The 27,326-nt window shown below is 46.0% G+C and overlaps 1 protein-coding gene across 1 annotated transcript in view; it reads left to right on the forward strand.

Annotated features, from left to right (window-relative positions):
- Positions 1 to 27,326, forward strand: part of LOC146862495 (uncharacterized) — a 596,942-nt gene that overhangs the window by 164,038 nt on the left and 405,578 nt on the right. Inside the window, exons 6-7 of the mRNA XM_085641700.1 lie at positions 2,163 to 2,262; positions 18,192 to 18,235. Of these exons, the coding sequence (XP_085497826.1) occupies positions 2,163 to 2,262; positions 18,192 to 18,235 (144 nt within the window). The remainder of the gene's footprint in view (positions 1 to 2,162; positions 2,263 to 18,191; positions 18,236 to 27,326) is intronic.

The following is a 27,326-nucleotide window of genomic DNA, read 5'->3' on the forward strand; positions in this document are numbered from 1 at the left end:
GCGCAGACTGCCTCCAAGCACCTCTAAGCTAATACACGCTTCTCGCGTACACTTCTAAAACTGAAGAAGTGGAGTTCATTTATTTTGAAGATTCTATTGCGGCGCTTGAATCGCTTGAGACGGAGAGACCAGAGCTGTTGTTTGTAAGAGTCACGTTTTCAGGTTCTCTCAAACGGCAGTAGAAGGTGTTTTAAGGGTCTGTGACACAAACACAGAATATTTCTATTCTGGGCTCATTCGGCCACCTATGGGGGAGTGTTCAAGGTGGAACCTCCGTTTCGTTCACGATGGCACATCCTCGATGGAATGCCAAGAATGACATGGCTGGTATGTCACTGGTGTTATAATGACTCTAATGTGAAAATTTACTGACCATCTTTGTTCCTTGTGTTTTTTTGCGAATAAAAAGAATAATAAAAAAAAAAAAATGAATGACATGGCTGAAAGGTGATTTACGACCTCCTTGTGGGGTGCTCTAGCCCTGGTAATGGTGTTGTGCAGGCTGTGAACATTAAGGTGCTGTCTAATAACATGAACGTGAGTTGTATTTCTTGTAGGTTACCTGCACTGCCCTTGCTCCTGAAGTGCATTTATGTTGAAAATGAAAGTCTTCCATCTAGTCCAGTCAGTTGACTGTATTTTTGTTTTTTTGTTTATTTAATGTATTTGTTTGTATATCTGGTTTAAAAGCCGCAGAGTCATCGAAATCGTATAAAACACACTCATTAATAAACCGCACCATCATAAAATAAAATCGTACAAATCGAGCATCATTCAAGGACTCAATTACTGCGTAACTTAAGCACTGCACATGCTGATAAAGCAGTGGCGAAATGCGGAGCTGTCCGCGCAGTCTGGTGCACTAGGCACAGTTCAAGGGGAAACCTTTTGAGGGCCTGAGAGGTCTCATAGTCAGTGCAGGCAGACTGAGTGCTGGAGTGGGACTATATATCAGCTGTTCAAGCTTTTTATAAATAGTGGCTGTGACAGATGGCACACAGCATAGGCCTTCGGGCTGCTGTTTTATGGGCAGCACCATACAGGAAGGAGGAGGGCAGCTCTCCGGTATTGGGCTGGAAGAGCACAGGTGTATATTCCACCAGTCCACCAGGAAACTTTAGAGTTTAAAGTTTGGGACCCACGAAACATGTACATGGTGCCCTGGTCCCACACACTCCACGCACAACATACAACGCACCACAAACTAGAAGGGCATAGATAGAAACTTCACGGTTTTATGTACGAGAGGCTGGTAAGCCCTCTCCCCTGTGCACTTGAACCCTCTAATTCGTTTACCACCGTCAGTCAGTCACTTCATAGACTGGTGTGAAATGTGTACACTTTTGGCTTTCTTTGTGGGCAACGTGGTGCAGCAAATTTCAAAATCGGTAAGATATGGAACTCACTACCCACTAGACTAAGAATAAACTAGAACCATCTGGAGTTTCGGAGAGTATTAAAAGCCGGGCCCTTACCAAGCTCTTAACTACAAGAGTGAAGTAGTCAAAAAGGAAATATCCACATGCATGACTGAACCTATTCTCACACTTCCTCAGCTACTCATACCAGTCTGTGGTTCCACACCATGCTTGGAGCCAGGCCCGGTTCTAGAGGGTGTGTCAGGCCCCTACCAGGACTGCCCCATGGCCCACCCAATGGCCAGTCACAAGCAGAGAACTATCATCTGTTCTCTTTGTGGATGAAAAACAAAATCACACGAGTCTGCAGGCTCCCAATCCAAACCTAAATGTGCAGCTTTCATCTGTAATGCCGATGCCTTAGAGTACTTTAAGTGCCCGAGGACAGGGGTGAGGTCACAAGGAATGGCTGCTATTATTGTGCATGCATAGCAAGAAGGGGAACCCGAGACAGCTCTGCTGCATTGATACTGTCAGCTCCTGTCACACAGTATTTAAGAGATTAAAACACTTTTATGGCAGGAACAGTGTAAAGGATGTAAGAAAGGTAAGTGGAATGAGCATACAATCAGGATATCTTAGTAGTAGATTTATATTTTCTTTTTCTGTGATGTTATTTCAAACTTATGGCCATGGCTACTGGAATTATGCAGCTGGGGAAAACCAAATTATGTGGCAATATTGAAAATATGATACACGTTTAAATGATTGAGGAGTAAGCCTTTCTATTTTTTTCTTTTACAGAGCCAGGCCAATTAGCAGGGCTCTGGACCTTGGAGCTGATATTGTAGTGACCGGGCGATGTGTTGACAGCAGTGTTGTGTTGGGACCACTTATACACACGGTATGGTAAATGTTCTTTTATAATTTGCAAGGTTTTTTTACTGAGTCTTTGGGACTTGTTTTTCGAGCTCTGCAATCCAACACTAAATATGTTTGGAAAGCTTGAGCTTTGTTATTCAGTTTAGTCTTGAAATCGTATTACTTGTTGTATTGGGGCACTGTTTTGTGTTTCTTTCCGCACCTGTGAAAATCAGTGTTCGTGTTTTGTCTACATAGACAACAAATAAATATTGACTTTTGATTACACAAAATGCCAATGACTACTTCACAAAAGTCCAAGAACTCAGCTTTTAAGTTTGTCGACAAGCTATCATTATTCATGTTAATATTTGGTCATCTATGGACCTTTTCAAATATGTAACATCTTACTAAGTTAGCGCTTCAGTGCAAATTAGCGCCACCTGAGTGCTTCATATCATTCTGTCCATATTCAGTAGAGGTCTTCTCAATTGTTTCTCTCAAACTTGGTCTTCTACGAGAAGTTTTCGTGCTTGTGTTTCTTCCTTTGGATGGGGGAGGCCTCTTTTTAGGGTACCTGGGAATCTGTTTACTGAGTAGTATTGCATGTGAGAGTACAGTTTACAACTGCTGCCTTACAACCACCAATACAACTGCAGTGCAATCGGATACTAAAGTTGCTCTCTTATGGCATTTGATTCTGCCTGTGTACCAAAGACGAACAGTTAAATCTAACTGTTGAAGGCGGCGGGGGTTCGAAACTAAACTCATATAGAGGACGACACAGTAAACCACACTCGATAAATTTCAGTCACAGCCAGTGCAGAAACTTCAAAGAAGAATAAGTGTCTTATTTAGAAACAAATAAAACAAACCGTGTAAATGTGATAAGGCAAAAACAGAAGTCACTAGTGCCTTCTGGGGCTAAGATGGGGCCACAGTTATTAGGTCGAGCCTAGAGTCAGCGTGCACGCGGTGCTCTGCGAGACTTGTTGTAGTGGAGAACGGAATAGAAGCCCTGCCCATGTTTATCATTGGCTTGTGTCATTGTCCTTCATAAATGCTGGCTTCTGATTTGTAAATCCGCTTGTTAGTCCCTCCTTAGTACCGCCTTGTCTTCATCTGTAACCTCCCATGGCGACTGGCCCTTTTTCTTCGGTTGTTACACGGGATGCTTTATTTAGTTTGTAATGTATCCTAACAATGGTTCACAGTGTATATAGAATAATCAACATATAAAAATATATATGATCAACACATAACCATACAAATTATACAGTGTTCCTAGAAATAGTGAAAAACCGAAAAAAAATGTTTGTATAAAATAGAAAATAAGGCCCTTATACAAAAAAACAACTTAAATCATCAGCATAAAATATTCTTAAATAAAATAATGCTCAGACATACAAGCTGGTACAAATAGACAATTCAATAAACATATAAAACCAGACAAAAATGGCGTACACAAACAGAGATTTACAGAAAAGTCGGAGTTCCAAGACAACACTGGAACTTCAACACACAAAACAATGTGTCCTCTATAAATTGTGGCCACAGATGCGTCGACGGCGTTTCGACCTTTGTCACAAGTACATGGTCATCATCAGGACAATTAGATAACTGAGCATCTCACCAGAGAATTTAATCCTTAATCAAATCTAGAGCACAATTTACATCCGTGCTTGCGTATCAGTTGAATTCTAGAGTTATATATATAGGAAATGTGAGCTCCTAAAATTCAGCTTCCATTTGCTTACGAGTTCGATAACTTAATTTGCCAAGTCTATTCTCCTTCACGGAGAATAGACTTGCCAAATTAAGTTGCAGGAACTTATCCAGCAACGTCTGGGAACCCTCTTGAAGATAGATACGACTGGGATTTTTGTCAGATTAAAGCAGGATGTCTACATTTATACTGCACTAAGTTATCGAACTCGTAAGCAAATGGAAGCTGAATTCCACAATTTATAGAGGACACATTGTTTTGTGTGTTGAAGTTCCAGTGTTGTCTTGGAACTCCGACTTTTATGTAAATCTCTGTTTGTGTACGCCATTTTTGTCTGGTTTTATATGTTTATTGAATTGTCTATTTGTACCAGCTTGTATGTCTGAGCATTATTTTATTTAAGAATATTTTATGCTGATGATTAAAGTTGTTTTTTGTATAAGGGCCTTATTTTCTATTTTATACAATTTTTTTTTTTCGGTTTTTCACTATTTCTAGGAACACTGTATAATTTGTATGGTTATGTATTGATCATATATATTTTTATATGTTGATTATTCTATATACACTGTGAACCATTGTTAGGATACATTATTGATTGCTCCTGGTTCAGGTGGTTAGGGCTGCCCTTGTGGTAGTTAATTATTTAGTTTGTAAGCACTATTTTCTTTATTGAGTTTCTCTTACTTGCAAGCACGACGTGTTTGCAAACATTCAGCGCGCCATGCACGCTTTCTGCTGTGTTTGCCCGCCTTACCACCGTTCCTAGATCGCTGCTTTTTTATATTTTCACTCGGGGGCACACCACTCATGGGGCGCTGTTTCTTTATATTGCGTTCATTTATATTCATTTATATTAATGTATATTTACTCAATTGGACTCGTGCCGTGAACACAGCAGCTCTTAGTGTCTTCCCAACCACGCACCTTTCTAAAGTTCCTTGTTTATTTATTTTTTCGGTCTTCTGCCGCACACGTTTCAAAAGTCCATTGTTTCCTATTTCTTTACATGCTAAAAGCGGCCGCCCGCAATTTCCTTTTGTTTTCATTCATTTTGGAACAATCTCTGCACCAGCGCAGTGCCACGATTGCATCAAAAGTAAGAAATGGAAAAAAAGTGCTTTTCTATTTCTTTACTTTTGATGCAATCGTGGCACTTACGCCGGTGCCGAGATTGGAACAAAAGTAATGAAAACGAAAGAAAATGGCGGGCGGCCAGTTTCAGCATGTAAAGAAATAGGAAACAAGTATTTGCAATGCAATAAGTCTCGCATTTACGTGAGTTTAAGCTATTGGCATTGTAAATGACAATGGCTTTTATTTATGATTTAAAAACTAAAACATACATAAAAGGCATTGTCATTTACAATGCCAATAGCTCAGTCACGTAAATGCGAGACCTATTGCATTGCAAATGCTTGTTTTCATAGCATTCCAAAGTGTTGCACCAGATTTTTTTATGATTGGTCCTGGGGCTGGTGTTATCCAATAGGGCTACACTAGAATCCACTTGAGGGACTTCAGAACTCTCTGGGCTTACGTCAATGTTTGCCAACAGTGACTCGCCCAATGGGATGGAGGTGCCAGACAAAAAATACTAGTAGCGACCTTGCTATGTTGTGCCTGGCCCTGAGCAGTTTGAGCTGAAGCCTTAAGCGTTGCGTTTCCAGATTCAAAATAGTCAAAAATATCCTTACCCTAAACAGATATCTACCACCCTAACCACAAGCAGTCATTGTAAGAGTTCAGGGTGCCAGGAGTTTTGTGATCTAATTTAGTGTTTCCCCTGTCTTATTAGCAGTATTCAGATATGACAGAGCTTGGGTTAGAGCTCAATTAAGGACTAAACCAGTCTGTGAGCCAGACATGGTAGGTTAGTCGTGGCTTAGTTTACATTATGACAGATCCTGTTGTCCCGGTAAGTTGGCGACCTTAACTCGAAAGTATCAGGTGGCAGCCAATATTTTGAGTTGCATAGCCACTCATTGTATTATTACACTCACTGAATTCTAAGGCTCCACCAGTTCCAATTGGGCACTGGACATTGGTTTTATGGGCTGACTGCATCTAAAAACTGTGAAATATCCAAACCCTTAAGAACCAGGGAGATGGGTGTAATGGTCCTGAAATCAGGATGGCCGGCTCAAACCAGTGTTCTCGTATCCCACATTGGCCAGGGGTCAGGGTCTGGGAAATTGCAGGTACAGGCTCACCAAGGGAGCTGGGTGTACTGGAGCTTGTGTGGGTTCACTACAAATTGAAGAAGGGAAGTGTTATGTAGCTCTCTGACTCACATGATTGATACTCCTCTTCTGGTACTCCAGGCAGCTGGGCCTTGTGTGGATCTTCTAGTGTTTAGGGCAGTTCATTTTTTAAATTTTTTTTATGTTCGAGGCATATGAGCTGCAGATCACACTGTGCATAGATTGCCATCTGGTGTCTGGTCCGGATGTTTGCACTTTGTTGTTGTCTTGGAAAGTCTTTGGAAGTCACGAGATAGGTGGCTCCTCCTTTGGACAATAGTGCGCATGGGCATCGACTCCATTGTTAGATTGTTTTTGTCTGCCATCGGGCTTGGATGTGTTCATCGCGCTCCAGTTCGGTGACGTTACTGATCATGTTTTCTACTCAAAATCCTTCACCCTTACTTCAGTATTGTTTCGACCGTGTTCCCATTCGACGCGCATCTCTCCAAACTTCAAATCTTCCGTTCCGGTCGTCGATGCAGGCCTACGGGCCTACCTGCGCCATCAGGCCTTTGGCTCATGGAAAGGATTCCCTTCAAAAAGTGTCCTAAATGTGGATCCAAGTTTCCACACGCCGATCTTCATGAGGTGTGTAACCTCTGCCTTTCGCCCGAGCACGAGGCCAAAGACTGTCCAGCATGTGCCTCTTTCCGCTCCAAGAAGACGATTCGGGATCGTCGAGCTCGAAGAACCATGGCTCGATAATCGACATCCATTCCTGACGACATCTTCCAGGAAGGCATCAATGTACCGGAGCAGGAGCAGATCCAACACAGCACCATCAGCTCTGAAGCCGACGACTCCGACGACGAAGACATCACTCCAGGGCAGCGGGTCGTAAGTACTGACGTCGACCCCTCCCCACCCCCCATTCCCAAAAATGCTTCGGTCACACCTTCACCTTCGGGCCTAGGTGCACACCGGGACGGAATTTCGGGCTCGGCAAAGAAGCAAATACAAAAGCTTTCAGGCCACTCTGGATCGAGCCAACCTGCCATTGGTGCAGAAACTCAATCCTCTGCACCAAAAAACAAACCACTACCTTCCTCCGCACCAACGCCTAGTTCCACATCAACGCATTCGGCGCCGAAATCCACCGGCACGGATGCCCCGGCTCCGAAAAAATCGTCGGAACCGAGCAAACACCCAGTTCCGAAAGCTTCGAGCCTCAACCTTCGAAGCCCAGAAAATCGTCGGAATCGACTAAACTCCCGATTCCGATCACCACTGGCGCTCAGCCTATGGATCCGAAAACACCATCGGAACCGAAAAAACAACCTGTACCGAAGCCCATACTGGAATCAAAGAAAACTCCTGATTCCATGCCTAAAGAGCACAAAATGACTCCAAAACCTCTGACACACAGACAATCGGACCCGTAAAAATTGACACCGATAGAACACACATCAGAGGAGGAGCTTTTTTGACCGGATCCAACCCAAAAGACACTTCAAAAGGACCCTAAAACAGGTCAACTCATACTTAGTCCTTCAGAAAAACGGAAAGTGGACTAACCTGTACCAGCTCCACTTCCTTTAAAAAAGAGTGACATTGCAACTTCTCCCTTAAGGATTCCTTCTCCACCTCCCCCTCCACACCACTCTCCTATCCCATATTCACCCCCTCACCATCTCCTCCACCTCTGGATGATGATGACACCTCTGAGGACCTAGGGGATGATCAACCTTTAGGGGAACCCAGCCCTCCTGGTACCCCAAGAGACCCATGGGAGGATTATGACACACTAGATGTGGCAGACACACCTCAGAACGACATCTACCCATCTAGGCCATCCCCTCCTGAGGACACTATAGGGTTCACTCAGCTGATACACAGGGCAGCAGAATATCACGGGGTGAACTTACACATTGACCCTGTAGAGGAAGATTTTCTCATGGACACTTTCGCACCATCCTAAAGGTCCACTGCCAGTCTCCCCATGTTTAAAGGGGTAATCAAACACGCTCCTGAAGTGTTTATCCCCAGGGTGGAAAAAAGTACAAAGCTGCTCCAACTGACCCTGTTTATATTAAAGGACAAGTACCCTTAGATTCCTTAGTGGTCTCCAATGCCAGGAAAAGGGCTAATTCACAAACCACTGGAGATGCCTCACCTCCTGACAAAGAATCAAAACTGCTGGACGCGTCTGGTAAAAGAACGGCGTCCCAAGCAGCTAACATATGGAGGATTGCCAACACACCGGATTTGCTCACAAGATATGACAGGGCACACTATGACGAGCTAATGATCTCATCCAGGAAGGCGAGCTCATAACTAACCCCTCCATTTGTTGTGCTCTGGATGCTGCAGATATAGAATCGCGGGCTAGTAATACCAGTGTCCTTTTACGCAGACATGCCTGGCTACGCATTTCCGGCTTTAAGCCTGAGGTTCAACCACGGTCTTAAATCAACCTTTTGACCAGGAACACCTATTTGTAGATTCATCTTTAGAAAAGATGAAAAAGGATACTGACACTGCCAAATCAATGGGAGATTTGTAATCGAAAGCTCCCAGAAGTTCCTTTCTTCGCTCCTGTTATAGTGGCGCCTCTAGAGGTTTTGCCACGAATAGCCCCTCCACTTCCTACAAGATTCCCGCCCAGACCTCATCTAACAGAGGCTATTATAGAGGAGGATATAGGGGCAACAACAACAAGGGTAGATGCAAAACTACCAATACTCGTAACGCCTCCACCCCTAAACAATGACTTCCCTCTACTTCCCCCGGATCACTCTACTCCAGTCGGGGGAAGATTGCTACAGTTCCTACCTGTCTGGAACAATATCATCACAGACAGGCGGGCGAGACAAATTATCATATAAGGCTACTGCCTAGAACTCACTTCCACTCCCCCAAACATACCACCCAAACAGCGTCCAATGTCAACAGACCACTTAACACTTCTAAAACAAGAGGTACTTTCCCTCTTACAAAAACATGCCATAAAACCAGTTCCCCTTCATCGCCAAAAAAACAGGGGTTTACTCCCTGTACTTCCTCATTCCAAAGAAGGACTGAACTCTGAGGCCCATCTTGGACCTCTGGCCATTAAAATTCTATATACAATCAGACCATTTCCACATGGTCACTCTTCAACAGGTCCTCCCCCTACTCAATCAGGTCGACTTCCTTGCCACGTTAGATCTCAAGGACGCCTACTTCCACATTCCCATTCACCCTGATCACAGGAAATATCTTCGGTTTGTGGTGGACGGACAGCATTACCAGTTCAAGGTTCTCCCATTTGGAGTCACCACAGCACCCAGAGTTTTCACAAAATGTCTGGTAGTGGTGGCAGCCCACCTAAGAAGACAACAAATTCACGTCTTCCCATATTTGGAGACTGGCTCATAAAAGCCAAGTCATATTTCCAGTGTGTAAATCCCACACACGCCACAATCCAACTACTTCACGATTTAGGGTTTACCATAAACCACGCAAAGTCACACCTTCAACCATCTCACATCCAACAATATCTGGTGCCACAATAAACACCTCAAAGAGCATTGCTTATCCCAGCCCAGCCAGGATAGCAAGCATACAAGTCCTTATAACAAAATTCCAGCCGCAACACTCACTCCCAGCTCGAGTGTTCATGCAACTCATAGGGATGATGGCCTCTTGCATATTCATAGTACCTCATGCAAGACTCCAGGTGTGCCCCTTACAGGAATGCCTGGCACGTCAGTGGAACCAAGCTCAAGGTCAACTAACAGATCTGGTGTTGGTGGACGGCCGCACACATCGCTCTCTGCAGTGGTGGAACACCCAAAACCTTTCCAAAGGGCGACTGTTCATAGAGCCGGTTCCACAGATCGTACTAACAGCAGACGCATCGCTCACCGGCTGGAGAGCTCATCTACTTCATCACACCATACAGGGCACATGGACACCTCAGCAAAGACTACTCCACATCAATCATTTGGAGTTACTAGCAATCGTTCTGGCATTAAAATCATTCCAAAAGCAGATATCAGGCAAAGCTGTCTTAGTCCGCACGGAACATATGACCGCAATGTACTATTTACAAAAACAGGGGGGGATGCACTCTCTCCAGCTCCCTCAATTAGAACAGAGCATATGGAGATGGGCCATTCCTCAAAACATATTCCTGTTAGCCCAACATTTCCCAGGAATTCACAATCACATGGCAGATCTGTAGAGTCAGAAGACACAACAGATTCATGAGTGGGAACTTTACCCACAAGTTCTGCAACCGTTCTTCCAAATGTGGGGGCAGCCAGAGATAGATCTCTTTGCCACACATTACAACACAAAATGCCCAAGCTTCGCCGCCAGATATCCACACCCACTGTCCAAAGGCAATGCGATATGGATGAACTGGTCAGGCAGATTTGCGTACGCTTTTCCACCTCTCCCACTCATTCCATTAGTGGTGCGCAAGCTGCAACAACAGTCGCTAATACTGATCCTAGTTGCTCCAACATGGGCCAGACAACCCTGGTACACAACATTGCTGGAACTATCAGTAGTCCCACACCAAAAACTACACCTCTCCCCACAGCTCTTAACACAGAACCATGGAGAGATCAGACACCCGGATCCAGCACAGCACAGCAATCTGCGATCTGGCTCCTGAAGTCCTAGAGTCCTAGAGTTTGGCTATCTCAATCTTCCACCTGATTGCATGAACGTCATCAAAGAAGGTAGGCGCCCCACCACTAGGGCCTGCTATGCAGCCAAGTGGAAAAGATTTGTTATATACTGTAACAATAAAAACATCAATCCTCTAGATGCTTCCACTCAGCACATCATATGTTACCTACTGCAACTTCAAAGATGTAATCTAGCATACACATCAAGTAGATTGCATCTCACTGCCATTGCATCTTACCTACAAAATAGACAACATCTGTCACTGTTCAGGGTGCCTGTCATTAAAGCATTCATGGAAGGCCTCAAAAGAATAATTCCTCCCAGGGTCCATCCCTTCCCAGTGTGGAATTTAAACATCGTCCTCACAAGATTAATGGGTCCTCCATTCGAACCTCTCCATAAACGCGAGCTACAATTTCTTACATGGAAAGCCACTTTCCTTGTAGCCATAACATCTCTTAGAAGAGTCAGTGAGCTACAGCCACTAACTATTCAAGAACAATTTTTACAACTCCATCATAACAAAGTGGTTCTCAGGACAAATCCCAAATTCCTTCCTAAAGTTATTTCTCCCTTCCATCTAAACCAATCTGTGGAGTTGCCAGTGTTCTTCTCGCAACCACAAAAAGTAGCAGAAAGAGCTCTTCATACCCTAGACGTAAAAAGAGCACTCCTTTACTATATTGACAGAACAAAGCCTTTTCGCAAAACAAAACAACTTTTTGTATCCTTCTCACCACCTCATAAAGGCAACCCCATATCAAAATCTGGCATTGCAAGGTGGATTGTCAAATGTATACAGATTTGCTATCACAAAGCAAAACATACACTGTCTATTCCCCCCCAAAGCCCACTCTACTCGAAAGATAGGGGCTTCAATGCCATTTTTAGGGAACATTCCCTTAGATGACATCTGCAAAGCAGCTACATGGTCTAAACCGCACACATTCACAAAACACTATTGTGTAGATGTGCAGGCAAAACAACAAGCTAGTGTGGGCCAAGCTGTACTCATAACGCTATTTCAAACTACTGCAACAGATATTGGTGGTCGCCGCTAAGGAGGAGTACTGCTATGCAATCTATGCACAGTGTGTGATCTGCAGCTCATATGCCTCGAACGGAAAATGCTACTTACCAGTATGCATCTGTTCTTGGCATGTAAAGCTGCAGATCCACACACGACCACCTACCTCTCAGGCTACCTTTATCTGTTCCAGTGTTATCTTATTTAGATACTTCATACATGGACATCTATTTCTGTTTCTCACAAAACTCCATCATTTCCCTTATTGGCAAAAAAACAATCTATCGATGGAGTCTATGCCCATGCGCACTATTGTCCAAAGGAGGAGCCACATATCTTGTGACTTCCAAAGACTTTCCAAGACAACAACAACGTGCAAACATCTGGGCCCAACACCACGATCTATGCACAGTGTGTGGATATGCAGCTCTACATGCCAAGAACAGATGCATACTGGTAAGTAGCATTTTCCTTACCAGTTAGCATCATATGACATCATACATTAAAACATACAGCTCACTGTTACGATTGTTCAGCTAGCAGATAATGGCATATAATCACAAAAAGTTTCATACACCATCCCAGCTATCACCACCTTTCCCCAATCTTTCACCAAAGCTTTCAGTATACCCACCATGAGAACAGTTCCACGATTTGCAAATGTAGTCCTAAAGAAATCCAAAAAGACCCACCATCCAACCTATCAGTGTAATTAACCCACCCTGGCAGAGACACAGCCCTGCTCTATCGTTGTGGGAAAGTTCAGTTGCGCTGCTGCCCCATAGTACTTGAGTGGCCCTCAGATATCCTTAGGCCGCGAGGAGCGAGGCAAGGTACAAGTATATAAATTGCTGTTTGTGTTGCAGTACGTTAAGCTGTTCAGCCAACTCTTAAATGTAGGAGCCCTTTTTTGACCCCAGTGTAAGGCAATTTCCCCTTTCGCCAGCAATAAACTGAGGGCCACAAACTTCAGAACATAGTCCATTAACACCACCTCTGGTGTGGGAACTATATCTAGGTCAACCATGTCTCCGAGTGCCTTATATACTTCCTCCCAATAAGTTCTGATCTTTGTACATGTCCAAGTGAGGTGCGCAAAATCTGCCTGCGGGTCCACGCATTTTAGACGTGTGTGGCCTGGTCGGGTCTATTCTGTGAATTGTCGCGGGAGTCACATATAATCTACTTAAACATTTTAAATGGAGTAGCTTATGACGGCTGTTTAAAGAAACCGTTTTGGTCAGGGAACAACATTTAGTCCACTGTTCGTCCAGAATAGGGTGCCCCAGGTCCTCCTCCCATGCCCTGCGGAGTTTATCATCTGTAACTGGGATTATGGCCAGGTATTTGCGATACAGTTTAGAAATCAAGTGCGCGCCTTTAGCTGACTATTACCATTGTGAGGGGGAAATGACTCCGGTTCAAGAGGGAAACTGGACAAAGTTGCCCTGAGGGCTGAGCAAACCCGGTCCATAACGAATCTATCCATAAAGGAGGCGGAATGGAAACGCTCGTCTTCCGTCAAATGGACGAATTGCCCGCCTGGGAATAGGTCCCCAAACTTCACGATGTAAAATTTGGCCAATGTGCGCTGCACTAGCTTCTCCCCCATAATCGGTACCCATCTGTTGTTAGGGATAGGCAGAGCGGACGAGTACAACAGGGGGGCACCCATCATGCGCCTAAGCTTGTCCCAGGCCCAACTAGTTGTGGAGACAGTTTGGATATCCTTGAGGTCCCTAGCCAAGCCCCTGGGCAATATAACTTGCAAGGAGTCAGTGAGACCCAAATCAGCCTCGGGCCGTAAATAAGGGATGCTGGCATCGGGATGGTACCAGGCGAACGCGTAACTGCTCTGGGCCAGGTAGTAGAGCTGAAGATCCGGGACGCCAAATCCTCCCCTGTCATAGGGCAAGGTCATAATCTGCCACCTCACCCTAGAGTGTTTGCCCCCCCCCCCCATGTCAGCCTGATGAGGTGTGAACGTAGTGTAAAAAAAAAAAACGATTCGGTAGAGTGATCGGAATATTGTTAGAGGTATAAAAATCTTGGCAATACAATCATTTTGATCAGGGCCACGCGGCCCGTGCGGGAGAGTGGGAGGCGCAACCATCTTTCTATCTGCGCCTCTGTTATGAACCGCCTGACCATAATTGAGCCTAAGCATTTGTGCCGTATTTAGATGAATGTGAACGCCTAAATATTTGGTCGAGTCCGTGCAACAGTCCAGCGGGAATTCACAGTTCCACTGCACTGTGCTGGATGTTAGAGGGAATATTGCCGATTTCCGCCAGTTTATACCCAGACCCGAGAATTGGCCAAAACCTATGATCTAGATTCTCCTGAGGTTTGCGCACATAAAGAATGACGTCTGCTTATAGAGAGACCAGTAAGGGACCACCATTTCCTGAATACAGTGAGGTCCTAGGCCCTATTTGAGTTTAAAGCATTGTGCTTTATGTGAATGACCAATGTGCTTAGTGACTCCGAGCCAATGTAGTTCCCGAAGCAGATGAGAGACTGAGGCAGATTTCAGTAAACAGAAGAGCAACCCAGCAGCAGCATTTTGAACAGTCTGAAGGCGAAGGATCAAGGCCTTGTCGGCACCGGGATACAGCACATTTCCATAATCCAATCTGAATATGATTAAGGCCTGAATTACAGTTCTCTGAGCCGCTAAAGGAATCAACCAGAGAATCTTTTTCAGCCGTCTGAGGACTGCGAAACAGGTGGCAGTAGCTTTAGTCACCTGTGGTTTCATGGAGAGTTTATTATCCATGAGCACGCCCACATTGTTCACCATAGGAGATGGGGTAGGCAGGGACCCGAAGGACTTCGGCCAGTGTAAAGGACTCCGTAGATCGGCATTCTTACCCAAAACCATGACCTCAGTCTTGCCCCCATTTTGCTTAAGTGGATTCTTATTGGTCCATGTCAGAATTTTACCCATGTTTCTTTTCCGATAGGTCTCAGCAATGCCCTAGCTACTGGTCTTGTCAGTGTGAATTTATTTTAGCCATGCTGTCTAGCAGCACATCTGCTGTTAAACGTCACTGAAAGCCCAGAATTGCAGGAAGTTGAGCCGACGCAAGTCTCTTCTTCTCACCCCTTGTTGAGTTTATTGTCCTGCGCCTCCTAGAACTAAAAAGGACTATGACCTGGCTAGCGCTGGCTGTATCATAGCATTTTCTTCAGTGACTTTCAGCCATGCTGAACAGAAGATGTGCTGCTGGACAACTTGGCTAAAAGACATTCACATTGACAAGGCCAATAGCTCCGGCATTGCTAAGATCTATTGGCTTTTCAAGTGCTTGTTTTGTTTTGACTGGGTCTTATTGAACAAATATGAAAGTGATAAATAGAAACAGTTGAGGAGCTTTGAAGTGAAGTGAGGATGTGGCGTAATGAAAAGAGCTGCTGACAGGGGAACTGGGCAACCAGGTTCAAATCTCGGGGTTGGCTGAACAGTTTGTGATTCTGTGCAAATCACTTCCCCTTCCCCTTGCGTACGACAATGAATGTGTCATTGTGTAATGTAACTGGTAAGCACTTAAAGCGCTCCAATACCATTGGCTTGTGATAGCACTATTGACAAGATGGAGGATGGAACAAGCACTCCAAGACAAGTGGAATGTGCAAATAAAAATAGAAGCAGCAGTGACCAGGGAGGTGGTGGGGGGACGGGCCACGCAGGGAAGCAGGAGGGGATGGGGAGATGGGCAAGCAACAACGGGAGAGGGCGGGAGGAGCAACAATGAAGGGGAAAAAAATTCCTTGATTGAAGCATGATCACTCGTGTGAGGTTAAGCAACATACCCCAGTTATTGGGCACGGGTCGGACCTTCACAGGGAGAATCATTAGGTAGGCTCTCCACAGAGGTAGCGGTAAAATGCTTGTGCCCCTTATCTTTAATCACTCTGTCACTACCACCATTCACCTCAAAGCATGTCGTGAAGGGGCACTAGCCACCCTCACTCATGGTGACTCGCCTCTGCTGATAAACAATACAGGAAAGTCGTGATTAACTTCCAGGTGGCTAGCGGATCTGTACATTAACTTGAGGAAAAACGAAAGGCATGCTAAAAACACTAGTTAGTAAGATTCAGCTTTCAGTGGACTTTACTTCTGTGGCTCTGACCTTCATTGTTTTTTTTAAAATGTAAAATCGCATTTTTCTATTGTGTATACCTTTCTTTTCATAACCATCGCTGTATTCAAGTATTTAATTAAAAAAGATAGCTTTTTGGCAGCCTTTTCATATATCTCCCAGCTTTACAAGTTTGACAAGCGATTGATTTAATATCCGAAATAGACCTGCGATTCAGTTTTTTATTTGTTTTCCTGGCCCATGCACTACTTTGCAAAATGTTTTTCCATTTCGCTGCATCTCATCCCATACGTTAACATACCAAATACAGTGACTGAATTGTTCAAAATGTAACTTCGTTACCTGTTGTACGTAAATATATAATTAAGCAAGCACAGGTGGAGGATTTGTCTGGCAATGCAACATTGTAGATTGACTCCTGTTTCCAGTTTAGTCACTTGATGGCACTATTGAGTTACTTTTAGTCACGGGGAATTAAAGTTAATAGATGAACAAAGCTTTAAAAAAAGACAGACGAAGCCGTATGTGAGCACTAGAAGTGTCAATTTAAGACATGTCTTAAGTGCTTGAGGAGCAGCGATATTTTACCACCTTAGACTGTGGTAAATGGTTGTTTGTCTCAGGAACCGTAAAAAAAGGTCCTGCTTTTGGTTGGAAATGTAGCAGCATTTGTTGACAATTCGAAAGTAACTACAGAGCACAACAGAAAACACATTAACAAAACAAACCAGGAATGCAACAAAAACAACCACAGTAGAAGTGAAGAATAATAAATGCATCGTCAGAAGGCAGCACAAAAAGACAACAGCACCAAAAACACGTCACCGCCACGACAAAATGTAGCATAAAAACCGTTGGCCCTGACGATTTGTTAGTTGCACTCATTGGAGCCACAATATCTATTCTGTGCTCAGGAATGGAATGAGTGGAAAATATGACACGAAGTTGCGTGATGAATTTGAGAGATGTCTTTTATGCAGTAGGCAGTGTATGATTGACGTCCAGTGTCTGAACATCTTCCCGGCGCAGCCGGCATTACAGGCAGTTTCAGGGAAGGCGATATTACCCCCTATCACTGCTCTGGACTGCTGCCTTGGATTGTGGGGCCTACACCCCGAGTGTGGTAGATAATCTTATTCTGATTACATGCAAACCGTGTTTTTGATGTTTTCAAACTATTTCCGTTGTAATTTTGAAATTGCTTTAAGCTCCACGTGTCTTCTCAGGGTGCTGAGTGTTTTCAGAGGACCAGAGTCCAACATTCCACATTCTGATGGCAGCCGTTGCAAGCTAACGCTGCGGGGGTAAATGTTAGGGAATGTTTAAATATTTTATGTCCGATGTCTTACTGTGTGCTGTGTTGCTTAGTCGTGATTTTTCATTTCAATGAAGGTAAGAAGAATTTGATATTGTTGAAGAAATAACACGTTATTAGTCTGGGTTCTCTTTCATTATATATCCATACCTATTTTAGATCCAGTCACCTTCAGGTTTGCATGACTCGACCACCTTCCTGCACTTTATCTTCTTTTCGAGCATTAACTAATGTGCCTTATTGCTCAAGAAGATTAGAGTTCGTTGAAACGTGAAGTGAAGCGGTCTTAGCAAACCTGATTTATCGATAAGAAAGTAGGAGGCGTTTGTAAATTACATTACGGTAAATACGCTGGTTCACAAGCTGGATAAGATCTGTTTTGAAGTGATGCAGAATTGGCAGATACTGTTATGTAGGTCAGAGAAAAGTAATGTATACTACAGAACACGATTACTGCTGATAATTAGGAATCTTTGGGTGCTGGAGGGGGTGCCGTCAATGCATGGTCACACACTTTTGTTGGTTTCCTTAACCCTTGCCCTCGTTAAAATCTTGCAGCTAGAATGCAGCACCAATGCAACTGGCGCGTGAATACTGAAACAGTCGGTCAATCTGGAGTCGCTAGCTTAGTGTATTTAGGAAAGGGTACCGACTCATCCGCTGGCAGCGTGGTGCCCACATGCAAAGCACAGGGATGCATGCAGCGCTTTGGGCTCAGTGTGGCTTATGGCTAAGTATATATACATCTGTTAATACAATGGACAGAGTATGATTGAATTAAATTGCATTTCTGCTCTGCGATATCATGTATTTCCAATGCATGAGCCATTTGGAGGCGCTGGGAAGGGTGGTCGTAAGGCTCATGTAAATCGGTGTTGAAAATAATTTTTGGCCTGAAAGTTTTTCTAATTTTTCTTCTTTATTCACAGTTTGGCTGGAAGAGGGATGAGTTTGACTTACTGGCAGCAGGAAGGTAAACAGTGCTAAAAATCCTATTATGCTTAAGTAAAATACAGTGTCAAGCACTTGAGATATCAACGGAATATACACTAACATCCTTCACTTACCTATTCACTTCTCAGGGCAATAATGGCTATGTGGGTACAACTGACTTGGCATTGCACTACAGCACTACCTACTTCATTGTTTCCTTTTCTTTTCCACCTTGCTATAACATTTGCGCTACTTCACCTAGGGGGACTACAAGCAGTGCTCATATAATTTTAGTTTCCCTTTTGCCATCCTCCGTAACAAGCCTGCTACACAAGCCACTTATTTTGTTTTAAGATCCAAATATATGCCTCTCGGGTTTCTCAAGGAATTAAGATTTAAGGAAATGTTGAAGACAAAGTTCTCTTTCTGCTAGCCCATTGGCCAGAAAATAGATTCAGGGCAAATGAAACCTTCTTCCTTGACTAAGGGTCTGTGTACTGTAAATGCTAGAGTCTAGGCTCTCTTTTCTGGACAAGCCATGACTGTTTCTCTTAAGAAGATGAACAGCACAACTAGACTCACTTTGAATACTTGAACTTTTTCAGGCGCCTCAACTTACTTTTCTGCAGATTCTTTCGGTGGCTCACCCACAGGACATCTACTGTCATGAGATCTAGTATGTGTGTCCATTTTTGCACTGTTGACAGAGAACAGGATTTGGTTCATGTATATTTCTTACTTCATCAATTAGAACTCGTAGTATGGTGCTAATGCGTTCATTGTCCTCTTTATTATGGCGATGGCAAACACATGAAATTTACTTAGGGCCTCTGGACGTGTTTTGGGAAAATTTGGACAGGATACCATAGGTGGAAGGATCTAGTACCACCCAATTGGCTTTGCGTGGGAGAATTAAATCTCCACATATTGTTTATAACTAATCAGATAGGAGCTGGACAATGTCAAACAGCCCATCCACACCTTGGCTTCTGAAAAAAGCCACCACAGAAGAATACGTTTAGCCGCCAAGTAGGGTGAGCTGAATGGGTGTAGTAAATAAGCATCAACGGAACCTATCGTGGACAATAGCCAACCTTAAGGTAAAGATCAGTTGAGTCCATCTTGCTGTTAGGTGTAGATGGGGAAATGCCTTTCACGTGACCTGAACATAAGCTCTGTCGTCCTTTGAAATACCTTGTAGTGGCTTCAGCCCTGAAGTACATGTTAAAGTAGTGCCATACCTTTTCAGGATAGAGCATACATGTATTATTGCTTTTTTTAGATGGAAGGGAAGCAATGTGGAGTTTACAATTTTTGTCTTTTGCAACGTTTGCAAATTGTCTTCATTTAAGTTAACCTCCACCTGTGCAAAAGTATTCCTGCGGATTACTAGGTCATTTTCAATGCTTTACATGATCATTTTCACTCATCTGGCTTTAGTTACCTTCCAGTACTGATGGCTTGCATGAACCAACTTTTCCTAAATGCACCCATAAAATGAGTGCTCTCAATACAATAGGTACCCTTCTGATCTTTTTTTAAATATTTGCACTATTTTACACATAACATTTATATTTGTCTTTCCTACCATGCATTGCCTCACATACATTGCTTTTTTAGTAAGCTATATGTTTTCTGTATTATTGATTTTCTTCTTTTCACTTGTAAATGTCTGCACTTTATGCCATGTATATTTCTATTTGGTTTTTTTTCATTATCAGATAGCAATTGTTCTATTAAATTGTTTTTCTGAGATTTCATGCACCATATAAATATTTAAATAAAATTATTAATATGCTAGTCAAGCTCAGGCACTGTGGAAAAGGTATTCCGTTTGTAACATATATTGCCACAAAAGTCCCCCTTAAGACACAAATATGTTGGAGGATATCCCATCCGCCGAAATATAAAACTCATTGTATCCTATGGAATTTATGTTTCTGCAGACGGGATATCCATCACCATTGTGACGGACTAACCCATCCGCCAAGATCTAAATCCGGCCCAGACAGTCTAAATTGGGGTTGTCTGGTGAAGACAGATGTGTTTTCAACCCACAGGCAAGCCTTAATATTAAGCATTCTAAAAAGGTTAGCAAGAGTTTTCGGCTACAGAGCACTAATATTCCACAAATACATTTTGTTCTTTGTTATGGCAAAATATTGCACAACCATGCTCTGCTCTTTTTGTCTTCTAGATATTTGATTTGCGATTTTCAAATATTGTTCTTACATTCTTTTTAGTAGAGCTTGAAAATGAAAAATTTGTAACTGGATTAGTGCCTAGTTGAAGGTCATCATAAGCCGTAGCTTCCTCTGTTCTAAATAGTCTATCTAGCATGACATATCCATCTACCCAAACAAGAGTAGAACCTCAACGCCTTACCCATAAAAGCTCATCAGAAGCTAAAACTGACTCTGATCTGTGATGGTAACCCTGCAATATCATGACACCTGCACTCAAATTAAAGTGGTGCTCTACATATGGAGTCATGTAACTGTTTTGAAGCATGTAATTGTTTTCAACCATCATTTAGCGTTGGAGAAGTAGGAATAATATCCTAGTCGGAGACCTCCTAATTTAGTAGCATAGTATGAATGTAGTATTTTACTTTGGTCTGTAGTCCAGAAATGACAGAGGAAGCCAGTAAGGTCCTTTCGATCCACGTACTAGCTAGGAGAACAATAAAGGTCTGAGCTTATGACTGCAATCTCACACTAACCAGATGACATCTAAATGAATGTAACACAATTCAAAATGGCAAAGAAAGAACAGAGGAACCACTGTGCAGGAACAGAAAGAGAGCTGGAGACTTAAACAAAATCTGTTGCATTGGACAGACATGTAATGAGCCTTGCGGCCATTACCTGACATGACTATCAATGTTATCTATAAAGGCTGGTCAATTATTGGTCCGCACCCTCTTCCGGTCATCCTGAGAATGACTAGGTGTTTAAGAGGGTCATTTAGACAATAGCAGGCGACCTGCCAGGTTATGGTCACTGGTGGGAATTGGCCTACTCCCCTAATGCAGGTTCGCCAGCTCTATTTAGAGATTCCCCCGCCTGCATGGCAGGGATTTCAAAGCCTATTTTAAAGCCACCACAACAGTGGCCCCGCTGTAGGCTCTGGGAAATACTGAGGAACTAGGTTGTTTTTACCTAGCTCTGATTTTCTGTCTATTTTATAGGAAAAAAATCCCAAATGAGTAGTTTGTGTAAAAGAATCAATCAATGGCCCTGAGCACTGGGGAGATTTCCCCTAAACATGAAGCTATTGATAGATTTCCTTACCTGAGACTACCATATCTGCATGGTGGTCCTGAGTTGGCCAATATAGTGATGGTTTCCCGAGGTCTAACACTATGGGAAAGCAAGCCAGCGGCGGATGAGCCACCAGGTCAAGGGTTCCACTGGCAAAGCATGTTCACACTTTGTCAGTGAAAACCCTGTGCTTCTGCCACCTCTGAATGAGGTGAGTGCACTGCAGGTTTGGTGGAACACCTGCACAGCAGGAATATCAGTCCACCAAACTCTAAATTACCCCCATGCCCTGTAAACAGAACACAGGTAAAAACGTTTCCCAGATCTTCTGAGCACTCAAGGATGTATTTGAGCATTTAATTTTGCCATAGCAGCCGGGGTTTAAAAATCAGTAGAACTGGAGGAGCCTAGCGCTTGACCAAGATGGCCGCGTGAGCTCTGAGCTCCCGAGACCCTCGCGCCCTCCGTCGACTATCCTGTCTCTAATCCTGTCGGTATGCATGGCATCGTGTGGATGACCTGTCAGGGAGGCGATTGATGCTATCCGCGGTCGGATCGTCCACCGGGAACCGGACTTATGCCTGGCGGAAGTTTGCGGCCTACCTCCGAGGGATGCCAGGAGCTAGAGTTGGCAGGATGCCCGACTTCTAGTTGAACAACAACGGCCAGGCGAGGTGTGAACTGTCGGACGGAGGTCCCCGTCCTTTCACTTTCGCTTTCTCTCCCTTTGTCAGCCCTGCCCCTGGAGAGCTCTTGGTGGCTTTATTACCCTATGTACGCTCTGCAGGCTACTCTGGTGGCCCACTGCAGAACTGACCACCCCTGATTCCTTCCATTGAGAGGGACCCGTCTTATCTGAACCGACCTGCCTGGTACCAACCATGTCGGGCAAAGCAGAGGTGGATCGGCTGAAGCCTAAGTCTACCAGGCGGGGAGCCTATACCCAAGTTAATAGTATGGACCGCTATGCTCTGCAGAAGGGATCACCGAGTGGGTCGAGCCAGTCGCCGGATACCCAGAAGGAGGCCTCGCCTTTGGCCCCGGAGCTCTCACTACAGGATGTCATGGGCGCGCTCGAAGGGATGCAGACCTCGATTGGGAGACAGTTTGATGCCCTGGCGCATAAGGTGGATGCCATCTTGGTGGATGTTAACCTGATCCGTGCGGACTTGGGCAAAACGAATGAACGGGTTAGGACCCTGGACCTCAAGACCACGGGCCTCACCGATGATGTCACGGAACTGCAGATCGAGGTTCGTAAGCTAAGGACCGAGAGTGATCTCGCCGCCCGCCGGCTGGAGGATTTTGAGAGCCGGGCCAGGCGCAACAACGTGCGCGTCATTGGGGTCCCAGAGTCCTCGGATGAGGCTTCGGTTGACCTGCTTGTCGAGGACTTGGTGCTTAATCATCTGAAGCCCAAGGGTCTTGGAAAGTTCTTTGCGGTTGAAAGGGCCCATAGAGTGCCGGGTGGGAGGCCCAAGGTGGGTGCCCCACCGAGGCCGATCGTCGCTCGGCTCTTTCATTTTTGAGATCGGGACGCTATCCTGCAAGCATCGAGGGTGACGGGCCCGGTCCCCTTCCAGAACGCGTCGGTGAATTTCTACCCGGACTTCACCCAGCAGGTGCAGAGGCAGAGACAGGGCTTTCTGGGGGTGAAGAGGCTGCTTCGGGAGAGGGATCTGAAGTATGCCATGCTCTTCCCTGCCAGACTACGTGTGGTGCACGAAGATCGGACATTTTTCTTTGACTCTCCTGTTATGACCGATGAATGGCTGGACGCTTTGCCCCGACGACGGACGGGGGAGGACATTGCCGAGGATGGGGACAGTAGCCGGGATGGGCAGGGCTGATTTTTCGGAGCCGGTCTGATTCGATTTGGCTATATTTGAAGACTTGAATAGAGTGCAGTCAATGCGGAGGGCGGCGGGAGGACGAGGGGTGCTCTTTTCCTCCCTTAGGGTACTTTTTGTAGATTTTTGGGGTTTTTGTAGGGCGACAGGCACACTGCAAGTTGGGGGGGCTTTGTAAGCTGCCGCAGGGGTGCAGGGTGGGGGGGGTTTCTGGGATTTTGGGTTTGTTGTTGGGGGGGTTTATTTCTGCAAGGCATGATGATTCTTTCCAGGACTGTTCCATGGTGGCTCTTCGGGAGTGGGGTGGGCCTCTTTACGTTTGAGGATGGGGGGTAGGGGTTTAAGTGTTATAAGCTGGAATGTTAATGGTTTGGGGGATCGCATTAAGCGTGGGATTGTTTTGCAATTCTTGAAACGGTCAATGCCGGATGTTGCCTTGCTGCAGGAGACGCACCTTATTGGTAATACGTGCTATGCTCTGAACAGGAAGGGGTATAAATTCATAGCACATTCGGGATTCTCCTCTGGGTCCAGGGGTGTGGGCATCCTAGTCAGAGCCTCGCTACCATTTGAGGTGGACTCCACCATTGTTGATGATAGGGGGAGGTTTGTGGCGGTGGCGGGGCGGTGGGAAGGAAGAACTTTGGTTTTAGTTTCGGTTTATGTCCCGCCGGCCCTGCAGGCCTCCACGTTCACAGATCTGGGTAGGGCCCTGCTGGATCTCCCGGGGGGTATGCTTGTGGTGGGAGGTGATTTCAACGCTGTTGGCTCTGGCCGGCTGGATAGATACCCGCCCAGAGACACAGGGGGGGCTCAGAGGTGGCTCCCAGACTTCCTAAACACGCTTGGCCTGATAGACTGCTGGAGGCTCCGGCACCCAACACAGAGCCAGGATTGATTACCTACTCACTCTGGCTGCGCATGCCTCATTGGTCTCCGAGGCGAGGCACATGGCGCGTGGTATATCTGACCACTCGCCAGTTTGGATCCGGCTGGATCTGGGTCGCGAGGGAGGCGGAAGGGTGGCCCCTATCAACCCGTGGTATTTCCGAGACCCCAAGATGCGCAGCGCGCTGGTAAAGAAAGTAGATAATTTTTTCAAGGATAATCAGGGATCCGTGGACTCGGCAGTGTCGCTGTGGGAAGCATTTAAGACCGTGCTCCGAGGGGAAGCCCTCTCCCTAGTAGTAGCTGCCAAGCGGCAGAGAGATGGCGAGGTTCTGCAGGTTGAGGAGGAGATCGCGGCTCTGGAGGGAGCGCTGGAGGAGGAGGTTACAGAGTCCTCACTGCATGAGCTTTGCTTGAAGCAAGCTGAGTATAAGGATCTGGTGACGAACGCCGCTAAGACCCTCAGTAGGGAGCAGCAGGGCCGATTGTATGATGTTGGTGACAAGGCAGGGAAACTCCTGGCTTGGCTGGACAAAAAAGAACGGGTCAATAGAGTTGTGCCAGAGTTGACGGGAGAGAGGGGAGAGGTGATTGTGGAACCTGAGAGGATTGTACAGTGTTTCTCGGAATATTTCTGTAGGGTCTATGCCTCAGTGTCGGATAGGCCGCCCGAGGACTCGTCTGACCTCCTCCGTGATATCGAGTTGCCCTGTCTCTCCGACATAGATAGGGAAGATCTAGATGGTGACATAACGGTTGACGAGGTGGCGGGGGCTATCCGCGCGTTAAACTTGGGTAAGGCCTCGGGACCGAACGGTTTGCCGGTCGATTTGTACAAGTTATTTCCGGATAGGGTCGCCCCTCACCTGCGCGCCATGTTTATGGAGGCGCGGGGGAGTGGGACCCTCCCGTTGGACCAGCGACTGGCGACGATCGTGGTTATACTCAAAGAGGGCAAACCCCGAGATAAGTGCGCCTCATATAGGCCTATCTCACTTCTTAACGCAGAGCCGAAAATTCTGGCTAAAATCCTGGCGACCCGATTAATTAGGGTACTCGGTGACTTGGTCCACCCGGATCAATCAGGCTTCATCCCGCACCGAAACACAGCGTTAAATCTTCGGCGCCTTCATGGCGTAATCGCCAGGGCGGACACATTGCGTGAACCGGCTATTGTGGCGTCTCTTGACGCCACGATGGCATTCGACACGGTGGAATGGGCATATTTGTGGGCCGTACTGACCAAGTTCGGCTTTGGCCACGGTTTTGTGAGTTGGGTGAGGTTGCTGTATGAGGGGCCACTTGCGTGTGTGGTGGTGAATGGTCGTGCGTCGACTCCGTTTCAGCTTGGGAGGGGTACCAGGCAGGGTTGTCCCCTGTCGCCTTTGTTGTTCGCCCTCGCCCTTGAACCGCTGGCTGCGTGGATATGTTGGCACCCGGATATACGGGGCCTTAGATGGTCGCCTGAACACGAAGACCGTATTTCGCTCTATGCCGATGATATCCTGCTGTATCTTGCCTCACCCAAGAAATCACTTCTAGTGGTCTGTGACGTACTCACATCTTTTGGTAGGAACTCGGGTCTTGTTATCAACTGGAGTAAATCATATTTGTATGTTCTTAGTGGCGAGGTTCCCCCGATCCCTAGAACATGTTCGATACAGGTCGCTCAGCAGGGCTTCGTGTATTTGGGGATCTTTATCTCCATGGACTCTGCGGTGCGATATGAGAAGAACCTGCTCCCCCCCCCCTGGCACGCCTGAGGCGGGATGTTGAAGGCTGGCGGAGGCTGCCGCTCTCCCTCGTCGGGCGTGCGGCCCTGTTCAAAATGATGTCGCTTCCCCGCTTCCTCTACGCACTGCAGAATACTTTGGACTGGGTTCGGCCAAATACTTTCGGGAGGTCGAAGGCCTCCAACGAACGTTGCTTTGGGATGGGCGGCTGCGAATAGCTATTGCAAAGTTGACGCTTCCATGGTACGACGGGGGCATTGCGCTCCCAGACATCCGACGGTACTATTGGGCCACCCAGCTGAGTGCGATTAACCATGGGTTTTATGGCCCTGCCCTCAGCCCTGGGTATGCCATGGACAGGTGGTTGCTGCGTGGTGGTAACTATTACAGGGCGTTGTATTCGCGGTCCTTGGACTCGTCCCTCACGGGGCCCACTGCTGTGGCGGTGCGAGTGTGGAAGATGGCAACTGACTCGCTGGGCTGGAAGGATAGGCTCACCCTTGCTACCCCGCTATTTGAATCTGAGAGAATGGGTAGGCTTTGGCACACAAAAGGCTTTGACAAATGGGACTTGATCGGCATCTCCAGGGTCGGAGATGTCCTGATTAAGGGGAGGGTGAAGTCCTTTGAAGAGTTGCAGAAGGAGTATGAGCTGGGGCCATCTGAGTTTTTCCGCTATATTCAGGTGCGTCACGCCCTCCGATCAGTCCTCATAGAGGGTGAGAAGGTGCCTGAGTCCTCTCCTTTGGAGGACCGGGTCCTTGATGGCCATATGCCCGAGAGCACGATCTCGCTCATCTATAAGAAACTGATCAACGTCCGGGCGGATATGCTTCTGGGGTTGAGGGACCAGTGGGCTAGGGATGGCCTTGAGTTGGATGACGAGGATTGGCAGTCTGCTGTTTCATCTCCTAAGGAGGTAGCGATCCCGTCGCGTCTGAGGCTGGTGCAGCTTAAAATACTGCATCGAGTGTATGTGACGGGGCCAAGGCTGGTTCACATGGGATTCTCGGAGGACGGCCTATGCAGGAGGGGTTGTGGTATGGTGGGTACTTTCCTGCATATCATTTGGGAATGTGGTGTCATCACGGAATTTTGGAGGAGAGTCCATGCAGTGATGGAGGAGGTGACGGGCATTGCTATGCAGCCGGAAGCGCGGTGTTGTCTACTGAATGTCTGGGGGCCCACTGATCATAATGCGGCGCAGACCCAATGGGTGACTCTGGGCAACATGGTTGCTAAGAGAGATATCGCGCGAATGTGGGGCTCTGCGGGGCCCCCCCACATTGACCGCGTGGAAAGACAATATGGACTGGAGTATGTTAAGGGAAAAGACGGTCTATTGCGCTAGAGGCCGCCCCCGGAAGTGGCACGCCATATGGGGGCGGTGGAATCAA

This window comes from Triturus cristatus, chromosome 2_2 (assembly GCF_964204655.1).
Source record: "Triturus cristatus chromosome 2_2, aTriCri1.1, whole genome shotgun sequence".
NCBI lineage: Eukaryota > Metazoa > Chordata > Amphibia > Caudata > Salamandridae > Triturus > Triturus cristatus.